Below are 21136 nucleotides of genomic sequence, written 5' to 3' on the forward strand. Positions count from 1 at the left end.
GGGGGGGGGCTTTTGATCTTGGAATCCTTTTTTTTATTGCGGGAAGGTTTGGGTTCAGCCTACACTATAAATGCTGCCCCTATTCCCGGCTCATTTATCGAAAGAAGTCAGCCCTGGCTTCTCCCCTAAGCCCCCTGCCTCCCCCGAAGAGCAGAGACTTCTGGATTAAGGCTGAGCTCCCCAGTGGGGGATCCCAGCTAAGGCACTCAAGCAGGGGGCTCCCAGCGCCTCAGCAGAGGTGCGGGGGCCTCCTCCGCAGTGCGCTAAGTGGGGGTCACTGGTGACAGCCGAGCGGAGACCTGCGCTCCCAACCGCCCGCCTCAGCCCCGCAACCTCCCACACCCCGCGGCTCGGCGAGTGCGGGAAAAAACCGCGATCGCCACCGCGGGCGCCCTTAGAGACCTTCGGGCCCAGCCCCTGCGCTTCCCGGCGAGGGGCTGGAGGTCGGGGCTGCGCAGCGGCTGGGGGCCCGCCCGCGCCGCCGGGACCAGAACCCCAGGCCCCGCGCGCGCAGCCGGCGAGGCCCCTCCCCGGCTCCCCGGCCGTTGGGCCGGCCTGTTTGTCTGAGTTTTCATTTCTCCGGGGCCAGCCCCGGCAGGTTTGCTGGCAGCGCCGCACCTCCAGCCATCACGCGACCAGCCAATCTCCGCGCCGCGCTCGCGGAGGCGGCGCGCTCGGGGGCGCGGAGAGGCGGCGGGGCCGCGCGGGGCCACCTTAAGGCCGCGCTCGCCAGCCGCGGCGGGGCGGCTCCCCGCGCCGCAGCCAATGGATCTCCTCCTCTGTTTAAATAGACTTGCGGTGTCAATCATCTTCTTCTTCGTCAGCCTCCCTGCCACCGCCATATTGGGCCGCTCGCAGAAGGGGGCTCGTCTTTTCGGGGTGTTTTGACCCCCCGCCCCCTCTCCCCGCTCTCTCGCCGCCGCCGCCCGCCGGGTTTGGGGAGCGCTGGCCGCGCGGGCGCCGCGGGCCGCAGCCGCCGGGGCCGGGACCCGCCGCCTCCGCCGCCCGCTCCCGCCGTCGGCTCGCCCGTGCACTTGATCCGCGGGGGCCGCGGGGGCCGCTCGCGGGGCAGCCCCTTCCCCTCCCCGGGCCGGCGCGCTCCAGCCGTCGCGCAGCGACTCGCCGGCGTTTGTTGCTCTTGGCGCCGGGGCCCGGCGCCGGCCTTATAAAAGGGGGTTGGGTTGGGCCGGGGCGTTTTGTTGTGCTGGGTTTTGTTTTTCGGCGAGCGCGCGCGCCGCGGTAGTAAAGCCCCGGGCGGAGGATGTCCAACGTGCGGGTGTCGAACGGGAGCCCGAGCCTGGAGCGCATGGACGGCCGGCCCGCCGAGTACCCCAAGCCCTCGGCCTGCCGGAACCTCTTCGGCCCGGTCAACCACGAAGAGTTAAGCCGGGACTTGGAGAAGCACTGCCGAGACATGGAGGAGGCGAGCCAGCGCAAGTGGAATTTTGATTTTCAGAACCACAGGCCCCTGGAGGGAAAATACGAGTGGCAGGAGGTGGAGAAGGGCCACCTGCCCGAGTTTTACTACAGACCCCCGCGGCCACCCAAAGGCGCCTGCAAGGGGCCCGCGCAGGAGAGCCAGGATGTCAGCGGCACCCGCCCGGCGGCGCCGTTAATGGGGTCGCCGGCGGACTCAGAGGACACGCATTTGGGGGACCAAAAACCGGATCCGGCGGGCAGCCAGCCGGGCTTGGCGGAGCAGTGCGGTGGGATAAGGAAGCGACCTGGAACCGACGGTAAGGGCCCTTCCAGGAACCTAAAATGTCTGTCTGTCTGTGGCACCGCTTTGCCTGCTTGGGGTGGGGGTGTGGGGAGGTCTGAACCTTAAACGCTTCCTTTGCAGTGGTATTTTGTTTTGGCTTTTGGGAGCGAACTTTATGAATCCTAGGTTTCCAGTGCTACCTGGCTGACTGGATGGTTTTTAAATCAGAAGCTGGAGATTGTAGTATCTGAGCATTTCTCTCTCCTAAAACCCCGCAGCGCCCCCTCCCCCCGCCGCCAGCTGTAGTTATGTGACAACAACGTTGGGGTGGTTATCAACGGCCTCGCTCTCCGCTGGGGACAGAGAGATTTGGGGCGTAGAATGCACTTTCTGTTATGTGAAAACAACCTTATTTTGTGCACTCAAAGGCCACTGGTGATGATGGATCCAGGACTGTGGGTGGAGGTGGTGGGTTTTTCATTCCCTGACTGTTAGGTCAACTTCTGTGTGCCATTGTTTTTTCTAATAAAGATTATTTGTGTGGTTTTTTTTTTTTTTATTTTTTTTTAATTCCTTCTTGCCCCCAGATTCCGCTCCTCAAAACAAAAAAGCCAACAGAACAGAAGAGAATGTTTCAGAAGGTTCCCCGAACGCCGGGTCAGTGGAGCAGACGCCCAAGAAACCGGGCCTCCGAAGACGTCAGACGTAAATCATCCGGTGGGTTGATTTCGAAGGCAAACAACAGGCACCGACCTGGGCTGCAGGAACCCGGGGGCCTTCACCCCGACGAGACCTGATCTCATAGGGTGCTGGCAGATGACTTTAACGTTCGTATTTCGTGAGGTCAAAAAAGTAGGAATGGAGATAGCTTGGAATCCCTCTGCGGATACTGTGATTCTACAGCTTGCCTTGATACACGACTAGAACAAGTGTCGCAGGGCAGCACTTGTAGCGAGGCCCTGTTTCCCTGTCAGCCCCATCAAAACCTGCTGAGAACAATAGATTCCTTCCCCATCCGAACAAGAACTTTAGTAAGCCTTAGTCCCACTTCAAGAGAACTCATTTCTCAGGTTCTGGAGGAGTCAGTGGCAGATTCTCAGCATGTACGAAAAAATGGCAAACGACTTGATTTACAATTTGAGGGAAAAGTTAGGTACCAGTAACTCACATTTGGTCAGTCAAGTGGTTAGAAACGTGAATAGTGTATGTTACATTCTTTTATCTTTTGACATTTTCACAGACTGCCACTTTTCCTGTTTTCTGATAATTTGGGGGGAGAGCAGGAACTTGAATATTTTTTTAAAATCCAAAAAATGGAAAACTCAAAAATACTAAAGTATCCTACAGTGACAACCCTGAAGTCCCAAAGCAGAAGTTAAATTAACTCTGCCAGAGAAGCAGTCTAGGAACACGTCAGCACGCGTATGCTAATCGTGCTGTGAAACAACAATTTGGATATGTGTAGGGGAAATGGAGAGTAGATACCAGGGCTGGCTGAGGAGAGGGTTACCCAGCACAAGGGAAGTGGAGATTTCTTGGTTTACTAAAATCTGATCAATGCAGATAGCTGATTTGAATAATTCAGCCTCCAAATTTACATAGGTTATAGCTACCCATAATGATCAAACTATATATATTCTTATAGTTTACATGCTTCTTAATGACAAGGACTGACGTCTCCCCCCTCCCCGAAAAAAAAAACACACACTACACTCAGCCTCACGTATAAAAAGATCTTAATGGATGTTCTTATTTATTAACGGTTTAAATCCTCTTCATAAAAATTTTAAAATAAATTAACAGGGATTAAATTGGGAATCAGGTTTGTTGGGTTTTAAAATCATTTTATGTGACGTGCAGTATATGATTTCTCCACATACATCTGGTATTTTTTACAGCTTATACAAAACAGCACCAAAGAACCTTTATAGTACGGTTCTGTATGAAGTGAGAGAATTGGTGAAAAATTTCCTTAACACCTGAAACACTTCTTGGTCTGTAAGTTGTCGTCTAGTTCATCAAAGCCACAGTGAATCAGAGCTACCGGATTTTGAGCTGGCCCCACTCTAACACACAGGTGTTAGTAAATATCAGCCGTTCAGAGTATTCTAGAAATGGTTAGATTTGAAAGCATTCATGCGCATATTATGCGTGTGAATAAGAAATTAGAATATTTTGCCCTCAATTATTTAAAAAGATATTAATTGAATTTTCCTTTGGAGTGCCTTTATAAGCTATACTTGTAATTATTTTTCAAATTTAGAAAAATTTGCTACTCCGAATGTAACTGTTTTTAATATTCCTCTCTCTTCTTCCTCTCTCTCTCTGACCCAGATTCTCTAGAGGAGGGTTTCTCAACTTGTGCACTATTGACATTTTGGACCTCATAATTCTTTTTTGTGGAGCTGTGCTGTGTGTTGTGGGATGTCTGGCAGCATCCTTGGCCTCCACTCACCAGATGCCAGCAGTTCCCTCCCCTCGCCCAGTTGTGACAACCAAAGATGTCTCCAGAAATTGCCAAATGTCCCCTGGGGACAAGATTGTCCAAGTTAGGAACTACTGCTCTAGACAAAAGTACATAGCACAGGAGGGCAAATGTTGGATGTTAGGGAACGTTGAGTGGAATGACTATAGCTGTCAACTTTAGTACATACATTTTTTCTTTTTCATTTCTCAGGTATTTCCCAGTTATGATAGTGGCAAAATGATTCCTGTTCTTTATTGGTATGTTACTCTAGTGCTTTCCCCCTAATTCATTCTTCTTTCTTTTACAGAATAAAGAATATCTTCCCTTGTTTATCAGATACATCATGGCTTGGTGAAGCAAGGGAGATTTAAATGAAAAATTTTAAATACATATCGTTGACTCCATGGAATGGACATCCTGTATAAGCACTGAAAAGCAACAACACAATAACACTAAAATTTTAGGCACTCTTAAATGATCTGCCTCTAAAAGCATTGGATGTAGCATTGTGCAATTAGGTTTTTCCTTATTTGCTTCATTGTACTACCTGTGTATATAGTTTTTACTTTTTATGTAGCATATAAACCTTGGGGAAGGGAGGGCAGGGTGGGGTTGAGGAACTGGCAAGGTTGGGGGGGGGGGGGGTGTTGAAGAGCTTGCTTTGATTTATAGCAAGGAGAAAAATATTTGTCTTGCATGAAGAGAAGCAATTTTGGGGAAGGGTTTGAATTGTTTTCTTTAAAGATGTAATGTCCCTTTCAGTGAGAACTGATACTTCATTTTTAAAATCATGACAGTTTGAACACTGGCTACAAATAATTGCTATTTATTTTCACATGAAGCATATTCTAAATTGGGAGCTCTGATGATTCCGTTATGTAGCAAAGGCTTTAAAAAAAAAAAATACCCCTCTCAGTGCCCTCCCAAGTGCCCCTTAAAGTTGGAATTTACCATTTAATTATTCAGCAGTTAGGTAATAACTCCAGGTAATTCTGGGCGAAAATCGGTGTAGGATAGGCAGTTCTGAGTGATCAGAACTGACCCATCTACATTATCACATTTGTGGTTGAGAAAGTTTCTTAATTTTCTTTACACTTTGGGCTGTGTAGACACAGTCGAAATAAATCTAATTCCACGGATGTTTTTAAAAATCTAAAGGTAACTTCGCATGAAAAATAATGAAATAATTTTTAATTTAAAGCTCATTCTATTTTTTAATTTGCCCTAAGGAAAGCAGTGTTTCAACAGGAACGTGTGTGTAGAGGAAAGCACAGTGGTGGAAAAGGTGAAATGGATACTACATCTTTAAACAGTATTTCTGCATTGCTTGTGTATGTATGAAACAAAACCATTTGAAGTGTACCTGTGTACATAACTCTGTAAAGACACTGAAAATTATACTAACTTATTTATGTTAAAAAAGATTTTTTTTTTTTAATCTAGACAATATACAAGCCAAAGTGGCATGTTTTGTGCATTTGTAAATGCTGTATTGGGTAGAATAGTTTTTTTTTTTTTTCTTTCTCTTTTCTGTTAAATAATATGGCTATGCTTAAAAGATTGCATACTGAGCCAAGTATAATTTTTTGTAATGTGTGAAAAAGATGACAATTATTGTTACACATCAAGCAATCAATAAAGAAAACTTCCATAGCTATTCATTGAGTTGAACTATGATGTGTTTTACTAAGTCTGAGCTACTTAACCTGGCATTCTAGTCATATTTACACATATACAGTATAAGTGGCAAATATCTGGGTAATTCAGGGCTACAACTCAGAAGATGTTTATGTGGGTCTGAATGTAGTAGTCATTATTTTCCACTTAGCTCTGTATGGGTAGACAAAGCTTTAGATGTAAAAAGACTTGAAAAGCCACATTTTCATACAAATAAGACTGTCAGGGTCTCCACTCCATTAGTTCGAATATATCTTGTAGGATGTGAATGTGTCAGAACCAAAAATCCTTACAGAAGTATAGACTGCTCACACATTTGCAGGATTGAAAATGAAAGTAACTTGGTGACTTCTCTAAAATCTGTATTTACATATACGAAGTGTGAAGAATTAAGGTAATTGTTCAGACCATCTAATCTATATACATCTTGTCCAAGCTATTTAGATACATAGTCCTAAGAAATTGGTGTACATTCCAAGCTAATTTAGATAAAGAGATATTCTTCAAATTAAACTTGTCGTCATATACAAACTCAATTTCTAAATAGCCTGGTAGTTAAAACTATATCCAAAAACTGGTTAATCTAAATACCAATTCTGAGGGTTTAAGGTTCCCTTATTCACATACCAAAGAGAGAGAGAGAGATACTTAAAAATTTAAAACAGGGCACCTTAAAGTCAAATTTACTAAAATGATTGCTATAATTGCACATTCTCTTAAAAATGTAGTTAACTGGTGTAAAAACAAATTATTCTGGGAAATTGCAAATGGGTGAGCTGGAAAAATCTGAATCTGAGTTAACTTGTTTCCCTCAAATACTTCAATTTATTTTATTGCACCCCAAAAGGGGCTCTATAGTTTCAGCATATTTTGACCCAAAAAGAAAGTTTTTTTAAAAAAGTAGAGTTTGACACTCTTTGCTCCCGAGAAAAGTGGATTCTTTGGTAACTGGGCAAGATCTTTCAAGTAGATGTCATTTTACTTAAAGATGATAGGTGTTTTTGTGATTCTGTTCAAAACTCTTCTAGAGGGTGTTTTTTTAGGAAAAGACTGAGAAAGCAAGACAAATCAAAATGGAGAGGAAGGAGTGGAGAGGTTCAGGAAAAAAACGAAGTAAAAATTTTTCTGAGCAAAAAATGTTGTACTTTAAAAAGTGACTCTAAAAGAGGAAAAACCACCCTCTTAATTACTGCTGTACCCCATTTTCCTTTCCTGAAGAGATCTCTTTTATGTGAATTTTTAAGAGCTCGCGTTTTAGGAGTGGGGAGGCCGGGGAGAAGTGCATGCTTGCCGCGCCACGCACGTTCAGAGGAGCGCGATCCCCAAATCACCGTGTCCTCCTGTCCTTTACACTTGTGTCAAGACTCCAAATGCGACCCCGCGGGCTTCGGAGAGTCCTCCCCCACCCCGCAACCTGGCCTGCGGAGTCGCCGCGGGCTTCCGTCCGCGGGGGGTGAGGCCGCCAGCACCAACCACCCGTGCCTCGCCACCGCGGCCACTGCGCCGTCGCTCCCCAAACTGACTGTCCCGCGCCCGCCCGTCGCGGGGATTGCGGGGTCGCGTTGGCGGGTGCCTCGGGACTAAAAGGGCCATCACATCTCCCTCCCAGTCTGCGGTTTGCAGCTCCCGCCGTGCCCGTCACTGCGCGCAGTTCCCGCGCCCGGGGCGCCCGCAGGCCGCGGAGGGCGGCCGCGTCTCGGCCCGCGCCGCCGGGCTGGGCGGTTTCTCAGAAACTTTCCTCCCACAGCAGGTCTCCTCCGGGGCGTGGGGAAGAAGCGAGCCCCCGCCGTTCCTCTCACAAACCCCGCACCTCAGGACCCAGCCTCTTCCAGAGCCGGGGGGCCAGGCGACGGGAGGCAGAACCTTCCCGAATCCCTGGACCCTCCGGGGCGGCAGCTCCCACCCCACCCCGAGCTCCAATGATCCGCAGCCCCGCGCATTTCGAAAGGCTTCCCGGCCCGAGGGCGGCGGCGGCGGGAGCAGCTGCCCGCGGGGGCCGCTGCCTCCCTCACGCCCGCTCTGGAAAGTTCCCCCGTCTCATCCCCCGCTGCCCGGCGCGGGAGGCTGGGGCAGGGCGGAGCTGGGGGAATGCGGGCCGGGGCCCGCGCTTGCGGACGCGGGGGGGGGGGGGGTGCGTGTGTGACGGGGCGCGTGGAGTGAGGAGAGGGGCGAGGCGGGCGGCCTTTCAGGCCACGGCGCGCCCCCGGCTGCGGCCGCTCGGAAGGCCGCCCTCGCCATCCGCGCCTCCCCGCCGGCGCGGACGCTGGCTCTTCTTCAACTCGGGGTTTAAAAGGGGGTTGAAGCAGCTCGTCTAGGAGCTCTCGGAGGAGAAATTCCCTTTTTTATTTGCCATCTTTTCCACCTGGGCCGAACGCTACGTCCGCCCCCAAATCCAAGGCCACTGCGAGCGAGGGCGCCGGCCAAAGGGCCGCCCGTCGCGCCACGACGCCTCGGGGGGCGCCTGCCCCGGCGCTCGGCCCGCGTGGGGCGCGGTCAGGCCCGAGAACCCTCGCAGAACCGAAAGTGTGTCAGCCGCCGCCCCCGTGTGCCCACCCACGTCCCCGGCCTGTCACGCGTGGGGGCCCACACGCGACAGGCAGGACTCGGGACGTAAAAGAGACCAAAATAACTCGGGGCGTCGGGCGCGCCGCCTCGCCGCGCCCCGGCAGCGCGGGGAGGCCGGGAGGGCCGCGGGGATGGCGTCAGCGCGGCGCCCCCGCCCGCCCAGGGGCTCCGGCCGCGGCCCCATCATGGCGCGGGGGCGGGCCGCGCGGCCCCCGCGCCCCGAACCTGCCGACCCCGGCTTCCCCGCGCGCGCCCCCGCGCCGCCCCCGCCCCGCGCCCTGCCTTTTGTGTGCGTGCGGAGGGCGCGGGGGAGACGCTCGTCCTTCCCCCCTCCTCCGCGTCCCCGCCCGCGCGGGCGGTTGTAAACTTGATTGGCATTGGCTGCGCTCGCCGACCCCGGCGCCGGGTCCGCGGCGGATTTAAGGTGGCCCCGCGCGGTTGCCGCGGGAGGCGGAGCCTGGCGCGGGGGGGGCTGGTTTGGGGCCGGGAGGGTCCGGCGCCCCCGCCCCGCCGGCCCCCACCGTGCGCACTTCCTCCGCCCCCCGCCCACCTCGTCCTCATTGGCCCGCGCGTGCAGTTGGAGCTGTGTTTTTTCGGATGCCTGTTTTCTTTAAAAAATGCAAGTGCCCCGGATCGTGGGACGGGAGCAGCTCCGGCGGCGCGAGGTGGGGTGCGGCGGCGGGTGGGGTGGAGGCGGGAGGGCAGGGGCTGGGCGGGGCTTCGGGCCCGAACTTCGGTCCCCCTCGCCCGGGGCGCGCGGGCGGTAAATGAAGCCGGGCCGCCTCGGCGGGGGCCGAGATGTAGTATAAAAGGTTAATGGGTGTCCAGGGCGCGCCTTGTCACCGGCCGCGGGTCCCGGGGTCTGGGAATGAAGTCTTTTGTAAAGATCTTTAATCACGATTTAGGAGAATGTTGATTGGTAACGCAGGCCGAATAGAAATGGTATCCTTTATTAATGAGAACCCAGTTAGCGTTTATTTTGCCGTAAAAAGTTTAAAAGGTTATAAATTCAAATTATTCAGCAAATCATACCATCTCCAGATTGGTGACCTATTTTTTTTTGTTGTTTTGGTTAGTCTTGTGGTAGTGTAGCCAATGATTTTAACCGATGGCCAGGTTCAGCCTTCAGTCTAACAGTTCCTAACCCTGTCGGGTGGTGGCATTTTTTAGTTCGTAGTTCCCCCAATCCTGCCTCACCCAAACACCCCTTACCCAACCCAGCCTAGCTCCAACTGCCACCACCTGTTTGTGCCCTGGACTGTGCTCCTTTAACCTCTCTAACCATCCCACTCATAAAGACCCACTCTTGACCTCCGCAGGACGCATCTAACCAGGATGGACAATGAAAGGAAACAGCTGTGCCTCAGTATAAGGGATTTTTTGGGTTATGATTGCCCCAAGATAGGCTGGCTTGCCTCAGAAAGCAGTGAGTTCACCAGCCCTGGAAGTGTGAGCCAAACACTAGTCCGGATGATCCCCTGGTGGGGACATTGCAGATGAGATTCAAATATCAAATGAGTTATTTGGATTAGTGACTTTTACAAGTCTGTTCCAAACCTTTGAGATACTATGTTTCCAAATCTGGAGTTTCTGAATTTCCACTCAATTAAGCAGTTTTCCTTGCTCACTGCCATCTCTTAGACATACACTGTCCAATACTACATGTGGCTATGAGCACATGAATGTGGCTAGTCCAAATAGAGATTTGCTCTGTGGATACACAGCAGATTTCCAAGAATTAGTGCCCAAAAAAGAGTGTAAAATATATTAATAATTTTATAACGGTTACATGTTGAATAAAATTTTGATATATTGGGTTAAGTAAAATATTAAAATTAATTTCGTCTGTTTCTTTTTACCTTTTTTAGGGTGGTTACTAGAAAATCTTAGTGTGAGATATGGATTGTATAGTATTTTTATTGGACATTGCTGTTCTAGGCCAACACCCACCATAACTTGAGGTAGGGAGATCCAGGAAAGTAGAAGCCCCATCTTTTAGATTGGTGAGTAACAATACTGAGGAGTAGGTGGCAGTCTGCAGCTGCCATCCTAACTTCCCAAATTAAAGCAAGGCCCAAACTCAGCCTCTGGAATTTCCCTGCACCACCCCCTCCCTCCAGATGGCTTGCTCCTCTTCTTTAGGAGAACCAGGAACCGAAACTGGGACCTCCCATGTGGGAGGTGGGTACCCAACTGCTTGAGCCACTACACTCTCCAGCTTCTGGAATCTTTAAAAAGAATCCTGCCGGCACCTACCACTGACTCTTTAATCTTCAACACTTAGTAGTGGGTTTGTGCCAGATTATAGGAATATGGTACAGATATGTCTGATTAAGTCAGCTTTCCACATAATGTAAATAGATTGGGAAGCCCAACTTTTTAGGAGGCTCTCTGGAAAAAAATTTAGACCCCAAACAAAGCCTCCACAGGCAACTTTTCACTACCACTCTCCAGGAGATAGGAAGGCTGTGGGGAGATGGAGCAGTATTCTCATTCTAAGACTGTGTCTCTAGCAGAAGACTTGAATGAATGAAAAGGTGTACTGTATTCTTGGGCAGGAATATTCAACATGATAAAGATGGCAGTCCTCCCTAATTAAATTTATACATTTAGTACATTGCAATTTTTTAAAGTGCCAATAGGAATTATTTTTGAAACTAGACAATTGATTTTAAATTTATGTGGGAAAATAAGCAAGCAAAAGAAGCCAGTTCTGAAAAGAGAAAAGGGACCTATTAGTGGGTGGGGGGGGAGGTAGAACTAGTTCTGTCAGAAATTAAAGCATATTCTAAATTAACAGTAGTTAAAATAGTGTGTTCTAGAGAACTGATAGAACAGTGGAACAAAATGGGATGTTCAGAATTTATCAGAATTTAGTGTAATAGTAATGATGGCATTTCAAATTAATGGGGAGAAGATGATTATGCAGTAGATGGTTGTGAGACATTTTGGATCTGTATGTAACAAAATTAATACTTATCTCATGCTTTATACTAGGATAGATTGGAGGATTAAAGAGTAAAGTGTAAAAATTTCAATTCATATAGATACCAGAAGAAAACATCAGAGGACATAGAAAAATGTGACTTTAGAATGGGAAAGGCCTTTCTAGGTATGATACAAAACCTAGAATCCATAAATATAATATTGACAACATAAATATAATATTGATAACATAAATATTGATAATATTGACAACATAAATATAATATTGATAACATAAAAATAAAAATGTTCTGCATGGCAAAACCTGCCATAAGCAGTCAAAAGACAAATAACAAACTGGAAAAAATGTTTGCAACCTCTTCCTCAAAGGACTAATTTCTATAAATCAATAAGGTATAAACAGCACAAAGCAAACAAAAGAACAACAACCCAACTATATAGAAAAATAACAACAAAAAAGACATGAACACAGTTTTCTGAAAACGAAATAGAAATGGTGCTTAAAATATGAAAACATGCTCAATTGTGGTTTGAGACTTTTGGTATATAAACTATACATAAGTTTAGGTAAATAGAGGCACGATTGACATCACTGAGACACAAAGGTGGTCGTTTTCCTTTCTTGATAGTTAATCTTTGCTTCCTCCTTTTTATCCAAGACTGGGTGATTTTTCCCCCAGCTTCTTTGCTGACCAGTGAAGCAAGGAAGCCATAGCCAACTTTCGGGTTCAATGTAAACTCCTTCTCATCCAAACCATCTCATCTTGGACTTAGTGGCATTGCCTTACTTTGCCCATCGAAATCTCCTGAATCAGCCTCTTCATCCATTCCATCACTCTTAATGCCTGTGTATCAGTGGATAATCTGTGAAGGAAGGCTTTTTTTAGTGTGAACCAACGCCAGGATCCAGGTGAAACTTGACAGATTTAACGACTTTTAAAAAAATGTTAAAAACTGCAAACTTAAAAAAAAATTATGCTTATATGTATGTGTCTCTGTATAGATAATGTAAGATTTGACTTTGAACCATTTTTAAGTGTACAATTAAATGTTATTAGTTAATTTCATAAGGTTGTGCTAACATCACCACCTTCAATTACTAAAACTTTTTCATAATCCAATATAGTAACTCTACCCATTAGGCAATTAAAAAAAAAACCCCACACATTTGTACCATAAAAGACACCATTAAAAGAGGTAAAAGGCAAGTGACATTTGGAGAAAAATATTTGCAAATATTTGGTAGACAAAGGCTTAATAATACATTTTAGATAAAGAGATCGTATAAATCAAGAAGGAAAAATATAGTACACCAAAAGAAATATAGACATGAAAAAGAAAGAAAAACAAATGGCTAGCTAGCACATATAAGAAAAACTGTTCAATTTTTAAATTAATAAATATAAATTAATTTGGCAAAGACTTGTCTTTTAAAGAATGTTATTTATTATTCAGTGCTGAGTGGGAATAAAATACTATGAATATTTTCACTCTGTATTTTATATTATATACTGTCGGCTTAAAATATATCCTTTGGTCTAACAATTTCTCTTCTACAAATTTGTTTTTAGGAAATAATTAAATATGTGACTAAAGAAATATTAACCAGAATGAACATTGCAATGTTATATATTAGATTTTATAAAGAAACAAAAAAATTAAACAAAAGTCTTTAAATATAGGATTACAGGATTGATTCAATTATAGTATATTCAAGAATGATACAGATTGCAGCATCAAAACACCTCATGTAGCTTTCAGTGTATTAGTAGGAAAAGTTGTCCCTAATATATTAAAGCAAAATGCAGACACAGGGCAGTATTTATAGTATGATCTCATTTGTGTAAAAAAACCCAAATCACATGCATGAAATCTGCCTGGAAGGCTCTGCCTCACATTAATAGTTCCCATTTCTGAGGATGGGATTAGGAAGAGATTTTCACTTTATTCATTTCTGTAGTGATTTGAATTTTCCACAGTGGATTTTAACCAGAAAAAAAACAACACATAAAAATACTTCAAATTTGAAAAATAATTATCATTGCAATTTATTGAGCACAGAATCTGAATTTCCCTTCCTATCTTACATAGAGTTTCTCTTCTCAAACGTTAGCAGAGAGCTTTACTATAATTCACTACCCTTCTGTTTTTCTGACTCTCAGCTTCGGGTAGTGTTGGATCCATATGTGAATTATGAGGAAAGCATGTATGTATTTGTCTATATGGTTTTGCTTCCAAGGCACATAAGCAAGGTATAAATATCACCCCCATTAGCTCAGGGATATCTTAACAAACCATGGAAAACTGAGCCTATGCCAATTTCTTGCCACATGGGATCCCACTGGTAACATTATCCCAAACCTCACATTCCTTGATCTTTAGCAGTTGGCACACCCTGGGAATCCGCCCAGGGATTCCACAGATGAACTGTTCAACTTCCTACCTCAGTGCAGTTATTTAGGACACGTTGCTAAGGAAATCGTCTTAAACTTCAGGTTAACAGACCAATTTTTAGCTGCCACCCTCCACGTGACTGACCATGGGCAAATTTTATAATTTCAGAATATTGGGTTTGAGAGATGCACTGCATCCAGTCTTTTCATTTTACAAAATGAGCAAAGTCTAATTCTTGATTTCCTGTAAAGTGGAGAAGTTAAATGGGTTTTTGTCTGGCCTGAGATTCTGTGATTCTTGTTCCCTAGTCAGGCTCACACATTCCATCCCTGTGGGTCAGATTATTTTCCAGGCAAGCTAGGTTCCTGATTTTTTGGCCACAAAACACATATTCACGGAGTCAAAGGAAGATGATAGCACAAGAGTGTAGGCTGAACAGTGAACACTTACTGTACTAGAAGCAAGCATGTGAATGCATTGCTTAAAGCTGCAAGGGGTACCGAACATTGCTCCATTGTTGCATGCGTCCTCCTGGAGCTTCTACCAAAGGCAGGCTCTGTGTCTTGAACAAGACAAACAAAAGCTCTATGCTCATGAAACTACAATCTGGGGGAAGAGATGGACGAGGAATCACATCCATAAATTAAACAGACTCTATGAGAGCTCTGAAGGATAAGTGCTGTGAAGGAATCTCAGGACTTCTGCTTATGGTCCAACAGAAGTGTCCAGACCACATACCAAGGTATCCAGCTGGAGGAGCAAGCAGGGGCTGACATCTAAACTCTGCCTGGCCAGCCTGTGCTTACCCAGAAGATTTAAAACTTTTTCCCCATAGGGGTGCCTTCTACAGTTTTCTGATAGCTGCCCTGAATTCTAGTGGCTGCATCTGTAGGATACTACTGAGTATAAAGTAAGGGGCCTAACCTAGTGGTAGGGGCCCAGGAAATCTCTCCTAAGGAAACGACCCTCAGGCTGAGACCTGAAGGCTCAGCACGAGTTAACCAGTTGAAAGGAGAAGGGAAAGGAGAGTCAGCCAGGTAGAACAAGGTCCCGCGAGTCAAGGGCAGAAGGCGTGAGTGCTTTGGGGAAGTCTAGATTGTGATGGGCTTTTTAAGCCACGAGCAGTGGGAAGCCATTGGATAATTTATTTAAGAGAGCAACTTGAACAGCTTCACTTGAAGTCACTTATTTCCTCATTTTATCTAATCCTAGTAAAAACCTTTTCTCTTATTAGGATACTACTGATAGGCTGTGGGAAGGAAAGTTCAGGCTTGCACCTTTCTCTTTGTATTTCTCTGTGATGTTTGATATATCAATATATTTTTAAAAAATTTGAACACCTTGGCTTCAGGAAATTAAGAGGGTGTAATGTGATGTGCTTGGGCCATCAGAGTAGATACTAATAAGAAATTAAAACCGATTTGGAAGGAGGACCCAGGCAAGAAGCAAGGGCCAGCGTCTGTCTGCTCAGTCAGCAGTCTGTAGAAGCAGATCTCACCACTTCTGCTCCACCCGGCTACTGGTTTCAGCTGGAATCCCCTTTTTTATTGTCACCATGGCCTGGTTGCTTGCGTTTTAGGGTCCAGCCGGTGTTTCGCTCTTTGCCAGTCCAATCGTGACTCTAAGCAAGTAAACAGCCTGGGGGTGAATACAGAATCATTTTCTTCAAATAGCCTCAGCACTTAGCCTTCATTTTCACTGAGCGACTGGATTCAAAGTTCGTAGAAACTTTGGTCGAATGATTCGTTATGTATTTGATTTCGGAAAGCTACTTCAAAAGAGGGATAATACAACAAATGAACAACCCAGAGATTTTCGTTTTGTTGCTTTGTTTTAAATTGAAGATTAGGAAAAGAGAGACCTCTGCTGTCTAAACTGGTGTAATGCTGTGGAGTTGGTCGGCACCCCAACGAAAAGCTGTAATGGGACCGACTAACCTCTAAAGCTTTTGCAGGTGTTAGCAAAATGTTCACTCTATGTTCCTTTCTTCAGCTATCGGCTCAAGTTCATTTAGAGCTAATCTCCATGACCCATAATTCCCAGCCCCAGCCACAATTGTTTCTGTTTCTATCTTGAGGAAAAGTGTTAGTGTTTCGTATTTCTCGAAAATAATAGGCCTCTCTGAATATTAGCAACCCCCAGCCAATACCTAGACCCGAAATAACTCCTGCACCTTATCTTCTTTGTTTCCTTTTCCTTTCTTGTCCTTCCAGCCTCCCTCCTCTCCTGCTCCAGTGAAACAAAATAAAGCAGAGAATGCGCTGCCGGTGGAAAGTGAGAAGGGGAGAATCACGGCTTATCTCCAGCGCACCCTCGACTGAATATCAAAGCCCAGGGCTGGGCTCAGATCCCCGAGAAGATCCGTGGTTGCTGTTGAGGCCTCCGATGGGTTCCGCCGTGGGAGCGTGGGAGCATGGGTGCGCGATAGGGTGGGAGCGAGGGTGCGAGGGTGCGCGATAGCGAAGTGAGATTTGGAGAGTGGGACACTTGAGAATGTGGAGGATTGTTACCTAGAAGGAACGGGACGTCTCCAGGAGACCTTTCCTTTGGCAACAACAGCCAGGAGCGCCTGCTTTGTACCAGACCTGAAGCTGAGTACTGTACCTGCCTTTATTCTGTTTCTGCTTCCTCTCTTCACAATCTCAAGAACATCTTTCTCTGGAAAAACATAATTTATATGAAGAACGTAGAAGAATGCCTGCAGAAAATAATAGTCACGTGTCTTCGCTGTTTTATTATTTCGTTGTATGTTTTGCTCTGACCTACGCTGTAGCCCCTACACCCCGTGCTCTCTAGGCTAAGTCCTAAACTTGCTTCTGTGGGAACTCCTTTGGCCACTGGAGGCAGAGCAGCAAGAGGCCTCTTTGGTCTGGCCCAGTGTGGACTCTGCGCACTGAATGGCACCCATTCCCTGTCTTTCCGTGCCTGAGCAGACTCTGCCTCCTTAAATATTCATTCTTATACTTTCATCGATTCTGGGATTGGCAAAAGCATGAGCTATCGATAAATCAAGTAATGATAATTTTAGTGCCGTTAAGGGACCTTACATCATCTAGTCATCAGAGACCCAGAGAGGTTGTCACTTGCCCATAGCCTCCTGATTAACGAGTGGCAGAACTGGACCTCAGGACTCCTGGATTCTCGAGGCAGCGCTTTCTGTGTGATACCCACACTTCTTTGGCCTGCACTGTGCAAGAGATTTTTTTTTTTTCAAGGAGGTGTGGGGATTGAATCCAGGACCTCACACATGGAAAGCAGGCGCCCAATCACTTGAGCTCCCAAGAGAGAGTTTTGATTTGATTTTCTGCTCCTCTCCTCAGGTAGCCCCTCTTCCCCTTTCCTAAGGCCCCATTTCCAGGGCCCGCTCGTTAGTGAGGCCACCCTGGGCAGCTTCTCCCTCTGTTAAATTTATCTATTCAGTTTGGGCCTCATTAGGGCCCCAGCAAATCACTGGATTAGCAAAGTTATCAAGAGGTGTTTGTAGACCTGTTCCCCTTCTCTGAAATGCCTAGCGTTTCCACGCTGCTTGATAACACTAGGTGTTTTTGGAGGATGCCTTAAGTTTGCCTCTGCCGGAAGCTGTCTATAACTCCTTGTTAAACTCCCTTCGCTCCCTTGGCGTAACACATTGTCTTTTACTCGAGACAAAGCCTCTTACCTCAACAGAATAAACTTCTAACTCTGAGAATTTCAGGCACTGTGGCAAGCCAATTACACAGATACTTTTTTTTTTTGTCTTTATTTTTTTAATATTACATTAAAAAAAATATGAGGTCCCCATATACCCCCTCCCCCTTTCACAGAGTTCCAAATTGTAACCTATACTTTCTAAGATGGCGCCCTCAGTATACTGTTGGCACTCATTAAAGTTGTGTGAGGGATACTGGTCCTGCTTCAGCACTGCCACGCAATTAGCTCACTCATGTATCTGGCAATTATTTAAGGCGCACTTGTGCGGGCTGCTGGGCTATGTTAGGCTCCGAAGGGGTTTGAAAAGAACTTTAGCATCTGCCTCTCTTCTCCTTCTGGCAGCCTAGAAGGTGATAAGATGGATGCAACTTGAGGAGCCATCCTTTGTCCCTGAGGATAAAAGGTGCATTGTGGAGCAGAAAGACACAGGAACCACAGCGAAGCCACACCAGCTCTGCAGTGCTTATCTCCAGAATTCCTTTACAGAACAGAAAAACACACTTTTATCTTGTTTAAGTCATTATTTCTGGTCTCTGTTCCTAGCTGCCAAATGCAAAAATCTGAACTGATACAGAAGTCCTTGAGGACTTTTGAGCTAGGGACTGATTCTATAAAATTGGTGGCTATGCAAGAGGCAGATTCAGGGTGGGAGTGGTGGGGGTTGTGTGTGTAGCCAGAGAAAAAATTGGCTCGGTGGGGGCAGGCCAGGAGGGGGGGAAGCCTTTGAATGAAGAGAATACGTATCTCGCACAGGGTCGCTGATGTTGTTTTTGTGTGTCGTCCCTCCATCCTCCCCCTCCCCGTATCCCCCCCTCCATCCCCCCCTCCCCGTCTCCCCCCCCCCCAGGACACCCCTGTTCAACTCCTATTCTTTAGTGATTATTTAAATATATAGTTATTGAGTAATTTGTATTCTCCTATTGTCATGTGGTCTGAAAGCCTGGGAGATCAAGAAGATTGATTCTCTTTGTTCCTTATAAAGAAGCAAGCAAAAGCTGGAGCAGGAAAAAAGTATCAGTGTTACAGTAAAGAGAAGTTATTGTGTTTTCTGAACTCAGGCAGACATTTCCAAGGAAAGGCACTTTTGTTACATGTTATTGTCTGCTCAAGATACATTTGGACATGTAAGCTTTACTGGATAGCAACTGTAAATAACATTTAAAAAATATATCTTGGAGTAATTTGCAGAGTAAAGATAATTCCATATGCTAAAAATTCCTAAGAGGGGAAAACAAGCTATTTTAGTTACTTACTCTTAAGTTTTATGTAATCACCTTGAGTAATAGCTGAATCTCATAGTGAACCTTTCATCTTGAGGTTGGGTGGGTAATTTCAAAACTTTTTAGATTAGAAGAAATTTACTTATTGTTTCCATGGGTATGATCATCTAGCTGTAATATAGTAGAATACTACAAACACGTGTTCTTTAAACTCTCACTTTTCATTAAGTAGTCTATTTCTCAGATTCCACTGTTTAGGGACTCTCTACCTTCCTCGCCTCATGCATGAGGTATAGCTGGCCACGGTTCAACATTTTCACCTCTCTTTTTTGCAGTAAAGCCCCTAAGGGAAAGAGGAGGGTCTAAACTGGGAAAGGGTCTGGATGAGGAGGTATAGTAGAGGGCTGGCCACACTGCCCGTAGGGCAGAGCACTTTGTCCACACAGTTAGGAAACCTGAGCCCGGAGGCTCAGTGCCTATGACCATCTCTCTGTCCCCTTTAGAATGGTTTGGCAATTCTGAAGTTCCTTCCAAACCTGATTGGACAGGTAATTAGGAGCCTGGGTACACTTAAACCAATTTCAAGTTCAAGGCTTCAACCTTTCCCCCTACACATGCAAGGGCAGGTGCGCCCTGTATTACCTGAAAATCCCTGCCCTTTACTTGTGCCTTGCCTCCCCCCATTTTCCATCCACTGGAGAAATTACACTAGAATGCAAGTGCCTGAGATTTTCTCTTTAAGGAATGGGCATTTTTATTAATTTCAAATCCCAAACACATTGTAAAGCCAAATCAAGGTGGATTTCGTGAAGAACATTTACAAATTGCACAAATAATACATTGATTTTAATGGCTAGATACAGGGGATTAATGTCTTTTAAATGAATTTAAACAGTAATCTTCATAGAAAATGATTAGAATTTGTGCAGGTTCTGCTCCCTACCACACCATACAGTCTACAGCAGACTATAAGGAAGTGCCGGAGCTGCCGAGTGTAGCCTGGATTAACCTTTGCAAATGTTCATACTTTTCTACCAACTCAGTTTTAATCGTAGCATGAGATTGCACCCAGTATACAGTGGGGAGAAATATTTTAAAAGTTTCCAAATATTAGGTTTTGAGTTATACCTCCCTGAAGTGTCCAGGGTTGCATTTTGCACAGAAAAACAAGGAAAACAAAACTATCCCATACAGTATGATGAGCAGACATTTTCTCAACAGTTTAAATAAATAATAACAAGAGCCAACATTTAGGGAACACTCCGTGTGTGCTAAGCCACTCATCTACATTCTCTCTTTTAATCTTGATGAAAATCCTGACTATAAAGCAAGTGAGGCTTGGGGCTGCTCAAGGTCACGACACAGCAGAGAGAGGGCTTGTCTTTCTGACTCTCAGTGTGGGGTTAAGGCAGAAGCTTTTAACAAGGGGTCCACGAGTTTGAATTGAAATTTGAAAAAAACACTATTCTTGTGGGGACGTGTTGGTGCAGGTGTGATATATTTATTAAATAATACACAGCCTAGTGTGGACTTACACACTGATGCACAGTATAGTATGGACTTTCCCCTGATTGGCAAAGGGGTCCGTGGAACAAAAAAGGTTAAGAACCCCTGCTTTATAGGCTATCCATCATTCTTATAATCACAGTGCATGACTAGTTTCCTTCCTCAGTGAGAACAGGCCAGCCAGCTCAGTTTAACACTCGATTCCAAATTACTCCCTTTCACTTTCTGCCAAATTAGAAGCCTTCATAGTAGGGAAGTGGACATGGCTCAACTGATAGAGCATCTGCCTACCATATGGAGGGTCCAGGGTTCGATCCCCAGGGCCTCCTGACTTGGATGGTAAACTGGCCCACGCACAGTCCTGCCGCATGCAAGAAGTTCCCTGCCATGCAGGGGTGTCCCCCCTGTAGGGGAGCCCCACGCACAAGGAGTGCGCCCCATAAGGAGAGCCTCCCCACGTGAAGAAAGCACAGCCCGCCCAGGAGTGGTGCCACACACACGGAGAGCTGACACAGCAAGATGACACAACAAAAAAGAAACGCAGTTTCCCAATGCCATCGCATAATGCAAGCGGATGCAGAAGAACACGCAGCGAATGGACAGAGAGCAGACAACGGGGAGAGGAAGGGGAGAGAAATAAATAAAATAAATCTTAAAAAAAAAAAGAAGACTTCATAGTGATTAAATATTTCTGGCCAGGAATGTCTCGCCATTTATAGAAAAAGGGTATTTCAAAATCTTTAGGGATTGTTTCATTAAAAACAGAAACTCAGACCCTGCTTTCCTGTGGGGTGACTATAGGAATATCCTTTTAATTCCCTGCTACCTTCGTCTCTCCTCAGGCAGGATGGACAGAACAATGTGACCTTCCAGGTTTGTTTTGGGCAGAAGAGAATCTTAGTGGATCCTACTTTAGACATGATTAGATGCCATTGTTTGTCAGGCCACAACTGCCCCTCATTTTGAGAT

At 46.0% G+C, this 21136-nt stretch overlaps 1 protein-coding gene and 1 long non-coding RNA gene across 2 annotated transcripts; both read left to right on the top strand.

The window, feature by feature from the left end:
* The first annotated feature begins 927 nt into the window (after positions 1-927).
* Positions 928-5826, top strand: CDKN1B (cyclin dependent kinase inhibitor 1B). The gene is made up of 3 exons (XM_012528917.4): positions 928-1736; positions 2290-2419; positions 4477-5826. Exons 1-2 carry the CDS (start codon positions 1262-1264, stop codon positions 2409-2411), a joined length of 597 nt encoding a protein of 198 aa, XP_012384371.2. The 5' UTR covers positions 928-1261; the 3' UTR covers positions 2412-2419; positions 4477-5826.
* Positions 5827-8856: 3030 nt separating this feature from the next.
* On the top strand, positions 8857-20832 carry LOC111766503 (uncharacterized). The gene is made up of 2 exons (XR_002798540.2): positions 8857-9076; positions 15965-20832. It is a non-coding gene; the product is annotated as an uncharacterized lncRNA (long non-coding RNA).
* Positions 20833-21136: the final 304 nt, after the last annotated feature.

Source organism: Dasypus novemcinctus, chromosome 20 (genome assembly GCF_030445035.2).
Source record: "Dasypus novemcinctus isolate mDasNov1 chromosome 20, mDasNov1.1.hap2, whole genome shotgun sequence".
NCBI classification, from domain to species: domain Eukaryota; kingdom Metazoa; phylum Chordata; class Mammalia; order Cingulata; family Dasypodidae; genus Dasypus; species Dasypus novemcinctus.

What these genes read in the sequence shown, in the direction of transcription:
- CDKN1B (XM_012528917.4), top strand. Translation starts at nt 1,262, where the DNA reads ATGTCCAACGTGCGGGTGTCGAACGGGAGCCCGAGCCTGGAGCGCATG. An exon ending in GAAGCGACCTGGAACCGACG is followed by an intron (nt 1,737 to 2,289) that starts GTAAGGGCCCTT and finishes TCTTGCCCCCAG; the next exon opens with ATTCCGCTCCTCAAAACAAA.